We start from the raw sequence: 22,282 nt of genomic DNA, 5'->3' as shown, positions 1-22,282 counted from the left end.
TTTCTGATTAGTCCGGTCTATTCAATTGCTTCCTTTGAGCATGCATAAGGAAGCTTTCGGTATCTAGTTTTGATTCTAGGCTTTTGATTGCCTTCAGAGTCTGTTATCGGCATTTGTCAACATGATGACCAGAGTTGCCATCATGTTGCCAATGAAAGTGAAAGAAGCCATTTCTCACCCATGCTGAGAAATAAGAAACCAAATGTCAGAATGGGGAAGAAATGTGATCTCAGTGACTTTGACCGTGGCATGATTATTGGTGCCAAACAGGGTGATTTGAGTATCTCAGAAACTGCTGATCTCCTGGGATATTCAAGCACAACAGTCTCTACAGTTTTCAGAGAATGGTGCGAAAAACAAAAAACATCAGCAGTAGTGTTGTTAACGAGAGAGGTCAGAGCAAAAGGGCCAGAATTTTTTGTCAGCAGGCTGCTCCAGTTGTTACCGTTTAACTGTTTCTGTGGCTACTTTTTCCGAATCTTCATTTACCTTTGTTTTCGCACAATCATGCTCATTTACAATTAACCTAGGCTATAGTATTTTCACTAACTTTTTTGCAGGACTATACCAGTCCACTACTTCCTACTCCAATATCAGTAGCAACATGCACGCAGAGAGCACCCCCTATTCTGTTAGAACACATTAGAGGACTTTCAGATTCTCATTTATTATTAAATTGATTCAGATCAAATCAAAGAAGTGCAAAACTGCATCCCTGGATGGCTGGCCATTTCCCAGCCTCTATTAGAAAGGAGCAATTTATTGGTGATATGAAAAAATGGCAAGATCTCCACTAACCCCAAAAGCCCTGACAATTTTACTGGAATGTTTTGTCAATATTAAAACATTGTCACTACATTTCAGCAACATTGTGTGACCGTTTTGTGTTAGCTGGCCTGCTGACCAAGGTGTCTTGTGAATGATACTTGATTGTTGGGGATGCTGTGCCCAAATCTTTAGCAGAACATTGGTAATTCATATAGCAACTGTGTCAATTATATAAGTCTGTCCTGACACAAAAGATTATGGAAAGCATTCTGGAGTGTCAGGCTAGCTGGGGTAAACACCATTTGGAGAGGGGCATATTTGTCATATTCTAGATGGTTGGGTGATCCTGCTTCATAATTCTGCCATACCGTCAGTTCACAAACCATACAAAACAAATGCAGATCAGCAAATATTTTTGACACTGCTGGACTAGAAGTTATCTCCCATAACAAAATAATAATTGCACACTGCAGGTGCACATTGCTAATCCATCCATCCATCCATTATCTGAACCCGCTTATCCTCAACAGGGTCACAGGGGGGCTGGAGCCTATCCCAGCATACATTGGGCGAAAGGCAGGAATACACCCTGGACAGGTCGCCAGTCCATCGCAGGGCACACACACCATTCACTCACATACTCACACACTCAAACACTCACACACTCACACCTACGGGCAATTTAGACTCTCCAATCAGCCTAACCTGCATGTCTTTGGACTGTGGGAGGAAACCGGAGTACCCGGAGGAAACCCACGCAGACACGGGGAGAACATGCAAACTCCACACAGAGAGGCCCCGGCCGACGGGGATTCGAACCCAGGACCTCCTTGCTGTGAGGCGGCAGTGCTACCCACTGCGCCATCCGTGCCGCCCACATTGCTAATGCGAAGCTTATTATATAATGCATTTATGGAATTTTTTCTGGTGTCGGATTGGCTGTGTGCGAGCCCTGGAATGTGAGAGGCTCAACAAAGCAGTTTGGATCTCTTGTCGCCTTGGGGGATACAAATCGGATGACTCACAGTTTGTTCCATCTCATGATTTGACTGTAGTTACTTATTGGTACGGGTTTGAGGGTTTGATTATGCTGGCTTGATATCCATTGACATTACATTCATTTAGTCGATGCTCTCACCCAGAGTGGCATGCAGTAGTGGAGAACTTCTCTCAGGAATACAAAGGTGCGATATCACTAAGAACTTGCCAGATGCCCTGTGGTAGCAGAATGCAGGCATCTGGCTGGTGTGTCGGATCTGTTGATCTTTTGAAGATATGACAGAGTTGTTCCTTTAGCTACCCGAAGGCTAACACCAAGGTTTTTAATTTGATGCGAACTGGCATAGGTGGCCAGTGGAGGGAGATCAGGAAGGTTCTAGAAGAGCAGCACCACGAGAATGAGCTGCAGAGGTCTGATAGCTGAGGCATGGATGCCCATAGACCATAAGCCATTCCTATCCATTGGATATTGAAAGCGAAGAACTTCCCTGCTTTAAAAGGACCACATTAATTCTGTCACCAGAAAGATTGCCCTGTGCTGTATGAAATCAAATGTATTGGCAAAGTTTCCTGTTACATAAAAATAAAAGCCAAATTCTATAGAAACCATTAAAAGTAAAATCATTATACCAGTCGACTATGGTATCTGTAGATCAGGAAGGTTCTAGATCAGAAGAGCAGCACCACGAGAATGAGCTGCAGAGGTCTGAGAGCCGAGGCATGGAGGTCAGCAAGTTGGGAGTTGCAGTAGTCCAGACAGGAAATGATCAGGGCCTGCACTAAGAGCTGGGTTGAGCAGCTGGTGAGGAAAGGGTGGATTCTCCAGATGGTGTACAGCACCCCATTCATTGTTTATTGGTGATTTGTAATGAACACATAAGAATTGTTAAGTAGATCATATACAAATAGTGTAGACATGCATGAGAAAAATGTGGATATACATTACATTACAGTACATGACATTATAATCATTTAGTAGACACTCTTATCCAGAGCGACGTATAAATCAGAACTTGGGACAAATGCACTGAAAACATACGATTCCTTCTCATAGATAAAAACCTGAACCCTTGTAAAATAATCAGATAACTGTCCAGGTAGCAATACCACAGTTGGCAGCTAGAACACTCCAAATAGTAAAATAATATACAGTACATCCTCCATTAAATAATATGACTGAATGAACAAACAATGAAAAGCATCACTTATTCAAAAGGTGCATTTGGCTAAAGCCTTCTTGAACCTAGGCTACAGGGCTCACTAAGTGTGCTCTCGGAACAAACACATTCGCAGGAACCACTCCACAGGGAGTCCACGAGCAACTTCACAAGCATAATTTTGTTTGATTTTAAGGGCCCACGAGGCAGAACACTTTGATTTTTAAACACTTTAAACATGTATACTGAAACACTTTCTCAGGCTGGCTCCTGAAAATGTCTGTTGCAGGTGACAATTTCCAACACTACCACTGGTAAAGAGCACAGCAGGTTTGTTCTCTAGAGAAATTGAAGCTTTTGATGTTATAGCAGTTTGTTTGTTCATTGGAACCTTATGTTTGTGAGGCTGCAGTACAGCCTGCGCTTTTTTTTTTTTTTTTTAAGTGCTTGGAAACAAGGATTTCTGTACACAAGAATCCTCTTTGCGCTGTTCGCTTGTCATGCTTCAAAACCACAAGGCTTTCTGTACATATGAAACCCGTTTGGCCTGTTAACTTGTCACCTGTCACATGGAAATAGTCTTGGAAGGGAGCTCGGGGGCCTGAATTATTGAGGTTAACATTAAATCCTGAATGGGTTAGGAAGCTGTTCTGGTGTTAGGGAGCTAATTCCCCGCTCCCCTTGCCTCATTCTGTCATTTTTTCCAGACATTTATGAAGGCAGCCTTGAGCTGAGTGTTATTGAGGGAATGCTTTGGCCTGCTGGGGTGAAATATAACAGTATCAGAAGTCGCTGGTCAAATTTAGCATAATATATATTGTAGTATGGTATCATATAATATAGTGTAGTGCATGCAAATTACCTGTGTTCCATGAAACAAATTTTGAATGGGTTGTATAATGTTTGTCAGAACAGGACCTTCTTCAGTAGAGGTGAAGTACTGTAGGCTACTTTCGGTTATTACATTTTTTAAAGCAACAGCTGTAGAGAAATTGGTTGAATGTCTTTTAAGATTTGGAATTACATTTTAGTAATGGGACTCAATGGAGGCTGACCAATTGGCCTGGCTGATCAATTGGGCCAATACTTCACTATCCAATTAGTAATCAGCATGAAATAGATCTCCATTGTGCTAATCGCAATTTCTCAAATGATGTGCCGGTTAAAGTGCAGACTGTCATCTTTAGGTACAGTATTTTTGAAACGTTTACACTTTTATGCATTTAGCTGATGGTCTTATGGAAAGTGATTCATCAAATTTTACAACAGTCCATTTATACAGCTGGATATTATTATGGGAGCAATTCATGTTAAGTACTTTCATCAAGGGTCCACTGGCAGTGGCCCAGCTGGGAGTCAGACCTGCAACCTGATAAATGAATGAAATACAAATTTGGAATATTTGATATTTTAGGACAGTGAAGCCTTTGCAAATGTCTGTGCTGCTAATGTTAGTTCTTGAGCTGTGCTCTTTGAGTCCATTCTATGACTAGCTATGTTGCTTAGCAGCATGAGCCACACGGACACCCGCAAAAGCTGTTTTTAAAGATTGATTTACACAAATAATTTGTATAATATAGTCATTTACTCAGCCATTTCTTATACACGTCCCCTAAGTATTTGGCTGATTAAACAAAATCTGAAATAGTCACCAGGGAAGTGATGAAACATTTTGTTCCAGATCAGTTAGTCTGATGAAAACATCATTAGATCAGAGCATTTTGTGGAGTCAAGAGCTATGAAAAAAATAATATAAATAAATAAATATAAACATAAATAATAAGCAAATATTGTCCTCTCAGCCTTCCTGCTCACGTAAACATCAACATGAGTATTGGCCTCGACCTCTCATATCAAGGCATCTTTGTGAAGGCATGTTTATCGGTTGACCTTTACCATTTCCTTTTTTATTATTTTGACATGAGCTTAGATGTGCTGCAATTCATGTAACATTTCAGTTGTTGGGTGTTTGGTGGGAAACATGCATATTGAGAATTGCTGAAAAAAGCACTTCATCATTGACAGTCATTTTTCTCAGGTCACTTTGAAGAGTTGAGAAACATTGTTTTTTCTAAAGATGCTATCTAAGGAAGCTTACCAGTAAAGAGAATACGGCACCCTAATGCAACTAATGCTGAGTTCAGCACAGTGGTACAATTAAGTTGTCCTTGCCTCTGGACAGGCTATTTATTTGACACACCTAATGCTGATTAGAATGGGTGATGTGAAGCAAGGTGCAGCAGTGCCAAACGTTATCGACATCCAACTCCATACTTGCTTTGTATGCCAGTAAAGCGATCTCTGAAAAAATAGGTAGTGAAAAATATACACATTTGCTGTATGAAAGCACCTTCCACAAACACATTCTTCTATTTCTTCTCCATATTGTATACTGTTATATATGTCATGTGAGGCAATATTCTTCCCGATTAAAGAATTGGTTTCCATTCAGAGTGAAATATTATGGTCTGCAGAGCATAGTTTTATCACTACTATACACGTGTCATCCAATGATGTTCATGCACACGTTTATTTCCAGGGTATAGCAAAACTGTCATTACTGTGTGTTGTTGGAGGAGACAGAAACCCAGCCTTTTGTCAAGGAGTGCCTACATGTGACATTGTGTCTTCGGCAGAGAAAGAAAAATGAAATGAAATGAAAAATTTACAGAGAAGCAGTAATCTGCCTCACCATTCATAGAGGCATTATGCTTTTCATTGGGGATTTGGTGGATTTTTATGCCCGGGAGCAGTGGTGTGAGCCATACAGTCGAGACCCTTTAGCCCAAAAATAAGGATGCCATGAGTGAGTACATTTCCCTGCCGAGCGATGGCAGGTCCACTCTCAGAAATAACTTCTGCTGCAGCCTGTTTAGATAGTCAATCCCTGTAATGTCCCTTTCAAGTTTATGAATATTGTTTGGAGGTGCAATCTTTGTAATTGTTTAATTGTGGGGCAGCCTGTAGCGTACTGGCTAAGATGTCTGACTGGAATCCGGAAGGTTGATGGTTCAAGCCTTGGTGTAGCCACGATAAGATCTGGTCAGCTGTTGGGCCCTTAAGCAAGGCTCTTAACCCCGTATTGCTCTCCAGGTGCTGCACTGTGGCTGCCCACTGCTCCTAAGTAGCTAGGACTGGTCAAATGCAGAGAACAAATTACCTCCAGGGGGTTCAATAAAGTACACCTTCATCTTTTAATCTTTTGACTTAGCTCAGATGTAGCACTTTCCTTCGCAAACCGTGGATCAGGAGGTAGGTAGGTGATGTAAAATGATTTAATTTCATGAATCAACAGACAAGAGCACCTGTACACTACATACACATACACAAGGCACACATTAATAATGTGCATCCTGTCTTCTGTTTGGCTGCTTGTCCTGTGGTCCTGGAGCTACAGTATGCGCCGTAATATTTAGGACAGAGACATATTTTTCCCACGGCATGGGAAAAAGGGGAGAGAATACATTTATGAGGAACAACACAGGGCATTGGTCCATCCAAATAAGAACAAATTCATTGAAATGCTACTTAAACAGGCTAAAGCTTAGGTAGCATTTAAGTCTTTGTTCATAGAATATTTTTCTTTGAAATATGGCCATAAATTCAAAGTATGATTGGCAGCTTAAGTTCTCAAATAAGTATGCATATGCATGGTTTTACTCATTGTGTGTCTGTGTGTTCGTGCATACAGTGTGGATATATTACAGAAAAATAGAGGGATGTAATTGAAAATCCACCATCTTGCCAACTGCTGTTTCTGGTGCAATCGATTTTTCACAACATAATATATAACCTTTATATTTTTGGAGAAAAGTGGAAAGTATTGCAGACAAATTGGCCAGCTTTAACTTGAAGCCTGAGATGAGTTTCCTTTCTGAGAGAAATTGCACCAGGCAAAGCCTGTTTAGACGTGTAATGACACGCTCTGCTGAATATGCCATCGCAAGTCTTTCTTCTTCCATTTTTTTTTGGTCCAGCTGGTTGTTTGTAATGTTCGGTTGTGTGACTTCAACCTGGAGGTTTTGGGGTTCTCTCTAACCGGTGTAGCTTCGACCTTGTTTTGAGGATTAGCTTAAGGCCTGTTAGCAGTAGATTCTTTGCAGCAGTGCATGTATTTGTAGACTAGCACGGTACCAAACTGTAATATGAATATTAGGTCTGAATGTTTAGTCATTTTGTGCACTAGTTTGGGTGTGTCAAGCATGTAACTCTTGTCAGAAAATAAATGTTAAATGAAATGTTGTTTGCCACAGCTAAATTAAAGGGCTCTATTTTCCAGAGACAATGTGGAATGGCGCTTGGGCACAGTCAATGGTGCAGCATGTGTCAGCTGACATTTGATTGTCTTCATAACCTTTCAAAAATGAATCATACGGATGATGTTACTTCCTTATTTCTACTGATAGCTTTTCCCTCTATCCCTTCCATGTTTTTCAGAATAGTCTATACCAAAATAATTAAGAGGAGCAAAAAAATACTGTCCATTGGAACATTGGCAGTCCAACCACACTGTGACTAAGCTATGCTTATTGTTTTACAATGTATCTAAATTGACTGGTAGTATAGACGGTCAGATATTGATTGATGTTCACTTAGATTGAAATGTTCAATGTAAAAATTGGAGCAGAATCCACACTAATTTCATTGTGAAGTTTTTTCATTTTATAATTTTTGTAAGAATAAATCAGTCTCAAAAATAGGTCAGGCTCTGTAACCACCCAAATGGTACATGTGATTTAAGAAATGATTTTGCACCATTTTGGTATGTGATATAGTAGAACCTCTGAGATACAAGCCTCAGTTAGACTGGTCAGTGAACAGTACAGGGCATGAACCCATCCCAGACATAGTATAAGCAACTGTGCATTTTCAAGCTCCTTATTACAATACATAGAATATCTTTCTTCTTTTTACTCATACAGAAAACTAAATATAAATCAGAAATTAATAGCATTTTCCTAACTGGAAAACGTTTTTCTTTACTACTTCAGGTTAAATCCAACTGAAATGAGTAAGTGGGGTGGAACCCTCAATGGACGTTGGATGATGACTGAACTAAAATAACAGCACATTCTTGTTCAATAAAGCGGCCATTTTAAAGTGTTGCTTGATGCACACATGGATGTATTCATGAATTAACAGTGCTAGAAGCAGTTTAGGTGGTTCAAAGCCATCTACTCCTCAACAGATTGCTGTTCCCACTTCAATGTTCCCTCACTGATGTCATTTCTTGGCACTGCTAGTCTTATCCCCTGCTTCCTTTAAACTTAGTCAGGTTTGTGTATTTTTTTGTCTGGCTATCATTTGTCAGTAGTTCTCTGGTTCTCAGTTCTCAGGTTCTCCAATGAGATTCTGCTTGTAGCTTTTTAGATTTTTGGCTAATAACTAGCATGTTAGAAAACAAGTCTAGAGCAAGTCCAAGTTCAAATTAAAAGTTTGTCTGAAGTTATTTGAAAACTTTTTTGTGTGAGAATATTTCTGTTTTATTTCAATTGATATCGGTTATTAATACGTTTCAAGATCAGTGTGGTAAGACATGCCTGGTGATGTGATTAGTGTACCCTTTAAACCTTGGTGAAGATCTGCTTGTTCCATACTCTCTGTGAAGGTCTCTGCTTAAATACACAGAGATTATGATGGATGTCCTGAGATTAGTTTGAGATATCCATGGTCATGATTAAAATGATGGGCCATTTAGTCTTCAAAGCCTTTCTCTTCTTATGGCAGGGTCTGCATCACAGAACACATTGGGCTACACTCTACAGTACGTTAATTTCTATCACAACCATGCATTGTTTACATTTCCATTGCACTTCCTTTCACAGAATGACATCAGTATGCTGATGGCCCAGCCATCTTCAGATTTTTTTAACAAGATGGTGGCCAAACTAAAAAAAGGGGGGGTGGTCCAAGAATAAATAATAATAATAATAATAATAATAATAATAGCTTTATTTGTATCGCACCTTTCATGCAGACTGCAGCTTAAAGTGCTTAATAGGAGAAACAAAATGCAAAAAACAGGGAAAAACACAGCAAACTTTAGGCTTATTTCTTAAAATGTGTTTTCTGAATTTCAGAGCTACAGTCGATTCTTATTTCCGGAGAATTGTCTGCTCTGAAGCTTTTATCTTTGGTTTGTCATCAGATCAGCCGAAAATAATATGTGATTATAGCTCAATAGAGGTCTGCATGAATCCTAGAGCAAATACACCCGTTGAATCAGGTAGAGGAGAAGAATTAATTGTTTTATATGTTCACATTCTTAAAAGGTTGAACAATAATGTGTAACTCCTGTCCTCTCATCACATTTTAATTGTTTTTTGTTGTTGTTGTTGTTTTAATTCAGATAGCCCTATGTAAAATATCAAATGATTGAAACTCAATGGTTAGTACTATTCACTGTCTCATTACATATTGATTGAGTGCACTCTGCTTCTCCGAATGGCCATTTTCCCGCAATGCAACTGAATACTCCAATAAAGAAATAACTAATTTCAATAAGCAGATGTGCTACCAACTTCATAAATGGCAGTCAGTTTGATGTATGGGTGTTAACCATCGTTTTCAGTTTACTGTTAATGGCAAATAATGCATATATTTTTTTTAAGTTGATCTTAAATAGATGTTGATATTTTTCATTACTGGTTTCACAGGCTGAAGGCCAAATCTACAAGATTTTTCATTAGGGGGTCCAGTGTTGCTGGAAAGAGCATGGGGATATTCTGGAGTATTTTTGGTCCTTTGATATGAAGGCTGTCAACAGCATGAGATAAAATACTTCCTGAACAGAAATCAATCAAACTTCCTCAGTTCCAGTGAGCTTCCTCACTGGAACAATACTTTTGAGCACCTTGCCTTTGATGAAATATATCTGTACTTGCAGAAACAATGTAGGTGGTGTGGATTCTTTTTCATGTAGATTGTGTTTTTTAAGAAAATGTTCATATTTCAAAGGAGCGGAATTATCCTTGCTATTAGAAATATTTTTATTCATCTGCATACCTTTAAAACCAATAGTTAGGGTACGTTTTTTATATTGTTGTCAGTCCTTGACCTGTTGTGTAATGCTCTCCCCTGGTGTAATATCCAGCTGTGACCATCTTGAAGTTACCAGCTGTTTCAAAGCATAGCTTGAGCTTGTCATACTTGTATGGAGCTGATCTGAACTGGTCAACCAGCTACCAGCTGTATCAAAGCCTAGCTTCAGTTGTTTTTTTATGCTGGGTTTCGCTCACTCAATGCAATGATTTGTCTTTCTCTGCTTAACTTTTTCTTCCTAGCACTTCCTAGTCAAAACACACTTTTAATCACCATCATCCTTTAAAAACGGATTACACGGTATATCCCACAGCTTTTAAATACTGGCCTTCAAAGTAAATATAATCTGAATGCATGGTAGTTCTGTTTTTTTTTTCACCCTGAAATGTTTCTCAGGTGGTGAAAATGCATATGTTGACTCTCTTGCAGTGATGCTGAACTGTTTGCCATGATTTCCAGTGATGTCGAACCGTGTCTGCTTATTGTAGCAGTGTTTTGGAGTCTTGTTGCGTTCTCTACAAAGCAATACATGAAATGGCTGATCTGAACAAAACACATACCACTTATTGGTTGTGTGAACTTCTTTCGTTGGTGAACACATGAAAGGTTGTTATGCACACATAGCTTTGCCTTGATCTGAGCTTGACTTTTCAGTGAGTATAGAATTGAAGCCGTCGGTAAAGTTACATTTAGATTGTGCTGCATCAATGTGGGTTGTTTTTTCATTGCAACATGTGTAGGGCTGTTTTATTTTAATTTTATTTTTCATTAAAAAAATATTTTTAAACCACATAAAAGCCTATTCTGTCACTGACATGAAAAAAAAAAAAGAGGGCAAAATTGATTTTTTTTTTCACCCCACATAAATAATCCTCAATTCTAAGCAGCAAGGGGTATATCCCTTGCATTGACCCCAGACATGGAGCTGTAATTTCACTTAACCCCTGTCTGAGTCTGACCCTTTTTTACTTTGCTCAGGTTTGTAAATAGCATTTAAAGTAGTAGTAAATAATGTATTCCTAAATATTCAAAAAAAGTTGCTGCATTTCAAATTAATAAAACCAATCTCTTTAGAAAATTGGAATAAGATTATGGATGATTGTGATTTCCATGTAGACCTTCTTCTGTGCATGTTAAAAAGCTGTCTTATGAATTTGATGCAGATTGCTGTATATAAATAATCAGGAATATAGTGGCATAATTAATGAAGAATATATGTTTAGTTGCAAAGTGAACCTTGGTGGCTGTAAAATTAGGAATTTAAAAAGGCAATTCAATGATTGACTCACTTCAGTTCATTACATTAACCACCATTAATAAAGGTTGACTTAGCCACAGTGCATCTGAAATAACACAACCTAATTTACATTTAAAGTAGAATGCAAATTTGAAGAGTTTAACTTTTAGCCACCAGGCCGTTTGGTTACAATTACTCCCTGATGTTTTTTTCCATTCCAATGGTGTTAAATTGTCAGCTACAGGATGATTTACACCCGGGGTCAGTACACAAAACAGGCTTGTGTTTATTCTGCAAAAGACAAGCTGACTTGTACACAGTGATTGCTGTGGACAGTGGCGGAACGCGTGCTAACATAATGCTGTGCTTGTTTATTTTGCTTTCCAATGTTACGGTCCAAACCCTTGTCATTTAAGAGACTCCAGGGGTGTCGGTCTTGTATTTTTTTATTTTTTTGTCGGTTCAAATTAGCTGTGACTTTACCGGAGGCCTTTTAGTCTACACACACAAAGGCCCACAACCGCAATGTAGCCAATTCTCCCTGCTGGCGCTAACTCGACAGTGACTGAATAAGGGCCAGAAAAAAAGTTCAGAGCACAGTCAGTTTTTTTTTTCTTCTCTTTTTTAAGTGTTGAGTCTGCAGTCTGTTTATCTTTTGATTGATTTTCTACAGTTTGTGACTTCTGTTTTTTTCCCCACAGGAGTGTGTATGAGACGAGTGGGGTTTTGTCACCAGCTGCTGAGCGGGTCCTCTCCAGACAGTGAACTCTCAGCATGGACTTGAATGAGTTTCCTCCCCCACCTCCTCCTGAAAGTAATGGCAACTTTTGCACCTCCTCTGCTTCTACCAATGCTATCTCTTGGCCAAGTACACTGCAGCTAGGCCTAAATTCAGTCAAGCCATTGTCTGAATTGTCTGTTTTAACCCTCTTGTTTTGTTGACATTTTATGGCACCTTTTATGTTTGGGGTGGGAGGGGTAAACAACGGTTAGAGGTGGTTTTTGCATATAAATGTACCTTCAGCCTTACATGATTTAAATACATTTGTGATTCTGTCACCGATGTTAGATTTTTGTTAAAGAGAACAAAACCGATCTTTTCAGCACCATTGTTTGAGACAGGTATTGAATTTCCTTCTGGATGGCACAGCAGGGAGATCAAAGAGACATTGTTTTGTTCTGCACCGCACAGAATTCCCAGGATGGCACTCGGAGACACCCGGGAGTTTTTTCTTTCCCCTCCCCCCCCCCGTCCCTCCTGTCAGACAGGACTCAGAAGCTCTTTTCTCTACCGCGTTCACGCGCGGGGTCCGATGGAGGGGCGGGCGGAGCGTCAGTGACGAGAGCAGGGATAAACACATTCCATGCCACTTGGCCACAGCGGGTGGGACAGGAGCGCGGAGGAGGAAGGAAAAAAGGGATCTACAGGGAGGAACAATGTGCTGAGTGTCAGCACCCCACTCAGTATCTCTGCGCCCGAGGCGCCTTGGCGAGCCCCGGCTAAAAAATGCAGCTCCCGGCTGGGCCCCTGCTCCCTTTGTTGCCGCGGTGACATCAGAATGTGGTGTCGCTCGGTGAATAATTTCGACGAGTCGGCCGCAGAGGGCTGTAAGAACAGACTGCGTTCCGCGCTACCGAACAGACTGTGGAAGTTTGCTCGACGTTCCCCTTTGAAACGTTGCAATAATGAACGCAACGCAAACATTATCTGTCATTCTGAATATGTAAAGGCTTCTTCCCCAAAGTTCCCTTTCCTTGGAGGAAGCATGAATATGATGTTAAACATTGAATGAGAAAGGTAGCTTCAGTTATCAGCCATAGCAAATGTATCCAGTGTCCTACTTAGATTTTTGCATTTAGCAGAGACTCCTCTCCAGAGTGGCTTGCGCATTGACATGTAATCCATTTCTGTAGCTGCAAATTGAATTATTGAAGCAATTCCCTTACGAAACTAGGGCCCTGGCTGGGAACCGAACCCAGAACCTTTGAAGTACAAGCTCAGTTCCCTAACCATTATGCTTACACTGCTGCCCACACTTTGATCTACGTCACATAGTGACAGTGCGTTTCTCTGGTCTTAAAGCTGAGAATAGACATACAAATTCTTACTGAACGAGTCAATTTTTTCCATTAAAATCAAAAGAACTTAAAAGCTGGGAGCAAAACAGCGAGCCTGTACGATGACAGATCCTACTTGAACATGTTCGAAAGCAGAAAGCTGAATACTTGAAACGTACTGTGTATTGTAATGTCAGTCTTGGTATATATAGTAACGCTGATTCATGAAAAGGTAAGGAAATGGGAAAGGGTTTTTCGATCACAACAGGATGGCACAGCTACCATTAGTGAAATCTGGGCCAGCCCGGGACAGAAAAATGCAGAGTTTAAAAGAGCAGAGCTAAATCTGAGTTGGAAACAGATTGGTCATTTGATGAGAGGTGCAGTTGGATTGGTCCTTTGATGAGAGATGCAGTTGGATTGGTTGTTTGATGAGTCCAGAAAAAAACAGGCCTGTGGAAACAACACTAAAATGGAAACCTGCCGGGAAGGGGAAATGCGGCTGACCAGAGGGAGTGAGGAGGACAATGGTAGCGGCAGACAAGAAACGAAATAAAAAATGGCCCCAGGAGAAGAAAACGGAAGGCATGAGACAGTGAAAGGTGGAGGTGCCCTTTTTCACGCCCTTGAAGTATTGCTCCTCTAAAAGAAGGCTAAGTCTACATAAACAAATAAAAAAACGAAGTGGTGGCCCAAGGGCTCGAAGACCCCGCTGTGTCGACTGAGACCCTCTGTAACCTGTGGAAGTTGACCCACACTAGACGACCGAAAGCTTGAATGGGACGCATTCCTTTCATACATTCCACCGGGCTCATTTGGCACGTATCCTTTTTCGAAAAGGTCGACTGCATCCTGAGGGAGGAGAGGCCCTTCCCTCCCTAGGCACGTCCTGTCTGCGGCGCCGATTTAGGGCTGTCAGGGCACGCGTTCGCTAGAGACTGTGGAAATGCGGTCGGAACGGTACTCCATTTCCTGATGTCATCCACGGGAATTCAGTTGCCCGGCCCTGCAGATTTAACACTCCCTTGGCGCTGCTTTAGGGGGAAAGAATTACATTTTCTGCACCTAGTGAGAGAAGGCACTTTCTGTTATTTAATTCTCCTATCTAGGGGAAATTGCTTGTATTGTTCTTTGGGGAAGCCTTTTTTTTGCTTGACGAAATTTTATAGCTGGCTTTTTTGCTATCCTTAAGATCTCAAGTTTGCTGCCAGGATTTCTTATGATTGTGGTTTGCCACATAAAAACTTAATGAACTGATAATGCTTCCTTGAGCTTTGAAGTAAAAAAAAAAAAAATGGCATAATTGGCCATGCCATAGTTCAGTATCTAACTTGGTGTGCTCATTATGTTTTTTTTTTGGTTTTTTTTCTCCAGGCTTTGTTTTTGATTGATAGCAGTTATACTCATTTCTCGGTGTTGTTTTTTTCCAATCTTGCTTATAAATGGTGCTATTTGAACCTGCTCTGCTCATATATTAAAGTACAATTTAATGTGGTGGGCTGTTGGGAGTGTGGGAGATATTTAGAACATGATTCACTGCTTGCCTCTTGGCATCCATACCAGTATGTTTGCAGCTTTCCATTTCCCATTTTGTGCAGATGTGAGTTATATCATAAGCAGAGATTTTATGGCTTGCCGGCTGCCATGCACAGCTCTAGTGTGCGGTGCAAAGATACTCCTCGGTGTTCAGGTTCAAATCCTTATCATTTGGTGCCTGTGCCAGCAGTCCCACTGGCAATAAGTCATACGTATCTGTCGTAGCTAGCAACAAGTCCTATATGGCATTGTGCTGTCTGTCATAGCTGGTAACAAGTCCTACACAGCATTGTGCTGTCTGTCGTAGCTGGTAACAAGTCCTACACAGCATTGCGCTGTTTGTTATAGCTGCCAACAAATCCTACACAGCATTGTGCTGTCTGTTGTAGCTGGTAACAAGTCCTACACAGCATTGTGCTGTCTGCTGCAGCTGGTAACAAGTCCTACAGGGCATTGTGCTGTCCGTCGTAGCTGGAAACAGGGTAGCCTGTAGCATGGTTAAGTTGCATAACTGGGACCCGCAAGGTCGGGGGTTCGATCCCCACAATAAGATCCGCACAGTCGTTGGGCCCTTGAGCAAGGCCCTTAACCCTGCATTGCTCCAGGGGAGGATTGTCTCCTGCTTAGTCTAATCAACTGTACGTCGCTCTGGATAAGAGCATCTGCCAAATGCCAGTAATGTAATGTAACGGAAACAAGTCCTACAGGGCATTACGCAGTTTGTTGTAACTGGCAACAAGTCCTACACAACATTGCGCTGTTCGTCGTTGCTGGAAACAAGTCTCACGCGACATTGCGTGTCCGCCATGGCATAGCGCAGGGAGGGAGGCTGTAATCAACATGGATTCCTTCACCTCGTTGTACAAGTGCAACAACTCATTCGGCCCTTCAGGCCAGCTGCACAGCTCAGCTGGTTGGTGTCATAGTGAGAAGTGGAGGTTTGCAGGGTCAGAGGGCCGGCATGCTAGTCTGCCAACACCAAATTGACACTGAGCATTGCAGCAGTAGGACAGGCCTTCAAACGTCTCCAAAAGACAAAATCCCTTCAGCGGCAATCATATTTTCATAAAACCTTTGAACAAATGTACTTGTGATTTTTTTTTTTTTTTCAAACTATGTTCAAATTATTATTATATGTGATTTTATATTCTTAATTGCCTTTCCATCCTTTTACTTTTTCCCCCCTCTTTCTCAAATGTTTTCATACCTTATCGAGGGCTATCAGTGGTGGTGTTGAAGCAGCTTCAGCAAACCTTATCAGTTCTTTGTCAACTAAAATAAAATGGGGGGGGGGGCAGGGTTGTGGTAGGCCGAAAAAGAGTGATTGAAAAGGGTAAAAATGGGTTTAAAAAGCCTTTTTAGAACAGTCAGATGTGATTCATTCATGGTCCTATAATGGCTTTTATAAGGCAACGCTTCATCAGTTGGCTTTATTTCAGACTTACCATTCTATATTTAACAGAATCGAGTTCTGCTGTTCAAATGGCGTAATCAACCGTGGAGCAGGTCAGGCCAGGAATGCTTTAGACAGGTTTAAATATGGTTCTTATTGCTGTTGAAAAGCTGTGAGTGGGCCACAGATTGTTGCTGTTTACAATTTTATCTTGATGTTTCCAATTACAGTCCCAGTTTGCGGTGGGCAGCCTTTTCTCTGACGTTAATTTAAGTTGCTCATCCGATTTTAAGTGCACGCTTTTTTGGCCTGGGCTACATGAAAAACACGGTCCCACCCACTGCAAATTACAATCTTTGTTAAGTGCCGGAGTGCTATATTTGACTCCACCAGTCAGGGGGTCTCCACTGTACACGCTACCATCAGTGGTTATAAATGCCCCGAAGGAAACTTTTATTGCCTTTTATTACCTCTCTCTGCGTCCAAATTTTGGTCAAACCAGCAACCACAACGGTGAGACTTATATGTGCCCCATTCAAATAAACCGCATGCTGTGCGCCGTGTGTAGTCCTGGAAGGGTACTCAACTACAAGCCACCCATGGTTTTGTTGCAATTCATGGGCTGCTGCTACAGTACTGCTTGTAGGAGGCACATTTGTTTCTAACCAACATTTGTTTCTGTATGCTTAGAAGTCTTGAGAGTTTGTCATGTTCAATATGACATATGTAAAAGGAAATGGAGAAAGGAAAAACAGTTTGAATCGTGCTGTCTATCTGTGTCAAATCTGCAATGTTTTGTTTAAATGATTTATGCCATTGAGGATATTTGTTCCCTCCCCGTCATATTTTATTTTGTATATTTGTAATTGTTATGACTTGCAATTTGTTGTTCACTTATTGAAGAAGAGTAATAATAATATTTGATACCCTTTCATTGGATTGTGTGCTGAAATATGTGCTTTTCATTATTGATACGTTTAGTTTCTTATAACCCAGAAATACATTTAAATGACTGGTGATGTGTAGCTTGTCTTTAGCTTACTTAACGTGTGACTCATCAAGCTTCTTAAGTGTCCCAGCCATCCATCTATAATTAGAGTTGTTCTCTTTATTCAGTGTTTGTCGAAGATTCCCCGTTTCCTGAGGAAGAGGAGGGGGAGCAGTTTGACTTTGACGACAGCGGAGATGATGTTCCCGAAGCAGACAGGCCACCGCCCACCCCCCCTGCTGCTGACTACGGGGCCCAGAGTCATACCGAAAACGGGGCACCAACCGGAGAGGGCGTTCCTGACCCCTCGAAGGGGCAGGCCCCAGATTCAGCGAATGGTCCCAAAGCGGCAGCCCCACTGGAAACCGAGGGCGGTTTGCCCCCACCTGTAGAGGGCGCCGTTAGCTGTAGCACAGACACCGCTCTGTCAGAAACCGAGCAGGATTTGCCACCGCCTCCTGAGTGCCTCGCAGATGTTGCCTTCACAGGTCAGTGCTTTTGAATCGCACGGTTATCAAACATGGTCCCTCTCTTTTCACCAGTCTAAGGCCTGGATTCAGTCTCCAGAGCTGTGACACAAAGTGAAATGCAATATTACATTATAAAAGTGTTGTTTTTTTTTTTCCTTCCCAAACATAGTCTGATAAGTTCTGAAATCACTAAAATCCACTCACCCAAAAAATAGTAACGCTTTCATTCAGTTATGATAATGACAATTGTTGATTGAATGCCCAAATCCATTTGAAATATTTTCTTTGAAAGAAAAGTGGCATTATTTATTTTTCCAAACCTTGTCAGTTTGAGTAGAGGTTGTCCTTTCTTAATGTTACCCAACCCGACCACCTTTTGATAAGTGATACTTAGTGGGTCACGGTAGACATCACTTTAAAACAAAAACATGTCATATTTCTTCTTCTAATAACAATGATGATGTCTTGATGACCCTCAGAGGAGGAAGGTGCTGGCAACGACCCCGGGCCTCCCCCTGCCCAGGACGGGGCCTCGCAGGGCAAGGTGAGCCCCTACTCAGTGATTGACATCGCCCCCCTCCACCACCACCAGCAGCAGCAGCCTCCCCCCTCCTCCCCCCCCCCCCTCCTCCTCCTCCGCCCCGGAACCCGAGCCCAGCCTCCCGCCGGACGATCCGACCGTGCCCCTGGGCTACTCTGTCCCCATGCCCTGCGGCTACGCCACTCCCTCAAACGTCCCCGCTCTCGCCCCGGCCTACACCACGCCCGTCATCATACGTCACCTCTCCATGGACGAGGACGGTAAGGAAGGTACCCCCTCCCCCACCCTATCCTACACGGCTGAACCGGGGGGAAGCTCTCTCCTTTTCACTTCCTGTCCCTAGAGGATATGATGAGAATGCTTGTTACTTGTCACTTGTTTTTTTTGTTTTTTTTAAGCCTGGCCAAGAGGAAGCTGGAGGCTAGAATTGCTCTGCTTTGGCCTCACGGAGTTTCCTGTTTTCCTACCATATTTTTACATAGTAGCAACGTCCATTTTCATAAAGTGTCATAAAGTAGGAACAATGATCTAGGATTAGTTTTCCATTTCAGTATCCTGATTTATTCCCACCTTAAGCTGAAAGGCAAAACTGATCCAAGATCAAAATTCCTACTCAATCGTAGGCAAGGTGGAGTCTGATTACAGGGGATTGTTGCAGATTTTATTTGGTTTATTTTTAAAAGTGCATGATCACAGTTTTGAAATTGGTGTGTGCCTTTTAAAGCATTTTAATATATTTTATTATGTTTTAATATTTTACCTTTATTCTAGAGTACTTCTTCAGCAACCTCCCGTACTCTTTAAATTTAAATTTATTCTTTAAATGTTTTTGATGAGACCACATTATTTAGTGTACTTACCAGTGTACTTATTAAAAATTCCTGAAAACAGCTTGAAAATTGGCACCCATATGTTTCCCTTGTACTGCATCTTATCATCCGAGTTGACCTTTGTGTGTTCTGGGATATTTATAGGTGAACATGGCTATATATTTCAGCCTTAAGTAAATTTTGCCTCTCAAATTTTAATTCTAATTGGAGTAAATGGGCTCCAAGCAGATACGACTTTTAAATTTTGCACTTTTAAACAGTATTTTTGTATAGAACTTTTGTATTTAGTGCCCTATAAACAACATATTTATGACACTAACTCATAAAAACAAAAAAGTCAATTAGAACCTTCTAATTCTCAGCTCACAAATTGCTGTACATATTTTAGTAATATCCTGGTGTCAATTGTTATAATATTTAATAAATGGATAGTTGATATCCATGGTTATTATCCAGCTTTGCAATGAACACAGTGGCTGATGTGTGGTACAATGAGAGAAATGCTGAGCCAGGGTCAGCATAGAGGCTCATGGGAAGCCCATCAGTTAAAGAAGGAAGAGAGCATCAAACAAGGAACACATTCATAGTGTCTTTGGATGAACAAGCAACAAAGGGACCCTCCAGATTGCAGCTTCGATACACCCAGAAAGAGAGAGCGTGCGTTCTTCAACAAATTGATCCCCGAAGGCTTGCGTGCCAAAAATTTAAATGAAGGCTATAAATAAACGTAATAGTGCCACCAGCAAAAGAAAATTGTTTCCCTGTAATCTCAGTTTGAACTGCGCTTTGTCATTAGCATTCGAACATATCATGTTGTCTCTGTTACCTTTTTCCAACTTTGTTTATAAAGAAGGTTGAGTCAAACGAGGAGAAGCTAAAGTTGCCAAGATCTTGGTTGCCCCCTGGTGGTGAACTGGGTCTAAGGCTGACGGCACCATGTTATGAATTAAAACGTCCACGTTTTTGGTGAAAGTAGCATCTGTATTGATTTTTGCCTCTGGCTCAATGCCTGTATTTTTTCCCCCTGCAGTCACTATGGTCAGGACATGCAGCACTTCAGTGGACAGGTGAGTGTTGTACCAAATAAATAATGGCAGGCTTGTGGTTAAAAACAGCAGTTACTTAATTTTATTTGATTAGTATTACTATATTATTATTATACTTAGCATTAAAGGCTAAATAAGCTAAAGACTAAATGTGTGTTGGAAAGATACAATATACAGTAGTATGCAGTATATAGTGGTTTACATTGTGTCTTAGTGAATCTGTAAAATACTTAATCATGGAAATATACCTGACATTTTCTTTATGTTCAATTTGCATTACCTCTGCACTCATCACAAATGCCACAGAATGACTTGCAACATTTTGGTTGTTTTATTCCAATCCAATGTAATGTGGAATATATTCAGTGAAGAGCATCCAGTCATTAAGGAAGAAGATGCTCTATCCAGATGGGTGTCAGATCCTGCAAACACAGCCTGGATGGACAGTAAGTGCTCACCAATATTCCAGCGCACAGACATGCTATACAATGACGAGATGTTCAGGTCTGAAGGCCTAACATTGAGATTCATTAGCATAGTCTTGCAGGTATTGTATACACTGACCAGATACTCAGCTTTGTGTGCCCATCATAGAATGGTCAAAACAGTGCTCCGAAGTGTTTTGATTTACTGACATTCGTGATGGGCTGTGAGTGACTGAAGATAGACCATCCATTGCTTGCAAAGTAACAAGGACAGCTACAGAATCTTTTGTCCCCTGCCATTACATCACATTATTGCCATTTGGCGGATGCTCTTATCCAGAGCGACGTACATCGAAGTGCAAAGTGCATACCCATCACCAGGAACAACTGCACTGAAAGACCCTAGTGGGAAGTAGAATTTCAAGTGCTAACAGTGCAACAAAGATAATGCTTATATCTAAAAACTGTTTTTATACAGTGCAACGCAATAGAATGATATACACTTCCCAGTCAGATTGGAAGAAGGATGTACAGAAAAATGTTGGATTCGAATGACTGGTCAGTAAATGGAATATCTGAGATTGCTCAAGATGGTGGTGGTATATGTAATAACATTTATCTGTATGAACGAGACACTTGCGCAACAACCTTGAAGCAGATCAAGAGTAAAAGTTCTCTCAAAGTAAATAAAGCCAGTAATAAAAGTAATATAAATTCATCCTTAGCTTCCTCTCTTTTTAAACTAGATTTTCAGAAAGGTGTATCCGTTTATTCTTTATTTGTACGAGGTACTATATCAATGTCTCTTTCCTGTGAGATATGTTGAATAATGTTTGTGTTTTTGTATTCAATATACTGTTGGTGGATGCAAAAAAGGAGGGTAACAACATCACAGCATGTAGTGATACTTTACCCGTTCAGTTCCTTTGAACACTCATTACCGCTCTACAGTATACGAGTCATAACTCATTCTTTCTCCTCCGCTAAGTTGAGTCCTTGTGGTTTCCTTCCTCTTTTCATTTTTCTTTTTTGAGTAACTGCCTCTGCTTTTCTTTCTCCGGGGAGCCGTCCAATAAGAGACGGCCGTGCTGTCGGCCCTGCCGAACGGGCAAAATCGCCCGCCGTTTGTCTTCCCATGTCTAAAAGTCTAAACGTCTCCGCCGATGTGCCCTTACAGATCCAGATGAAGTTATTTACGATGACGTCCCCAGAGAGAATTCGGATTCCACCACAGGTCGGTGCCGTCTTCTTGTCTGTTATATTTCTCCTGTTCCCCCGACTTGGCTTTTTGCCTCTGTAATCCAGCACTTTGAATTTGAAAGCAATGAACTGATTAAAACTGGACCATCAGCTTTAATTTGCGGGTATTTGCATCCATATTGTGTAAACCATCGAGGAATTGCAGCACGTTTTTTTCATTGGTGTGTCTATGAGGTCATACTGTATATATTTACTGCCGGGGGCATGTTTTAGTTAAACAGTGATTGCTTTTGTGTATGGACAGCATGGGAGTTTTGAGAATGTCTATATAGTGACTCTACATGATTGTTTATGCAACTCATGTACAGACATGACTGGCTTTGGAGTGCTTTTGCTAGTAACTGTGGTGTATTGCAAATATGCTAATCCTTTGTATAAGTCTTGGGCAGGCACAGTTCAAGGCAGTACAGTTTATGTGATATCCACTGTGTTAAAGGAATGGGTTTATAGTTTATGTGAGGGTCAGAAGTGTTCAGGTAGTCTCTGCACCAGTGGTCCTCACTCCTGGTCTTGGAGAGCCACAGAGTTTGCTG

General features: G+C 41.1%; 1 protein-coding gene across 1 annotated transcript in view; it reads left to right on the top strand.

The window, feature by feature from the left end:
• arhgef10 (Rho guanine nucleotide exchange factor (GEF) 10) overlaps nucleotides 1-22,282 on the top strand; it is a 93,798-nt gene that overhangs the window by 4,589 nt on the left and 66,927 nt on the right. The window contains 7 exon segments of the mRNA XM_061239701.1: nucleotides 11,904-12,016; nucleotides 17,306-17,665; nucleotides 18,127-18,262; nucleotides 18,264-18,448; nucleotides 20,049-20,085; nucleotides 20,431-20,510; nucleotides 21,667-21,723. Coding sequence (XP_061095685.1) covers nucleotides 11,977-12,016; nucleotides 17,306-17,665; nucleotides 18,127-18,262; nucleotides 18,264-18,448; nucleotides 20,049-20,085; nucleotides 20,431-20,510; nucleotides 21,667-21,723 — 895 coding nt within the window. The 5' untranslated portion in view covers nucleotides 11,904-11,976.

The sequence above is a fragment of the Conger conger genome, chromosome 1, assembly GCF_963514075.1.
Source record: "Conger conger chromosome 1, fConCon1.1, whole genome shotgun sequence".
NCBI classification, from domain to species: Eukaryota; Metazoa; Chordata; class Actinopteri; order Anguilliformes; family Congridae; genus Conger; species Conger conger.
This window is presented reverse-complemented; position numbering and strand designations above follow the sequence as displayed.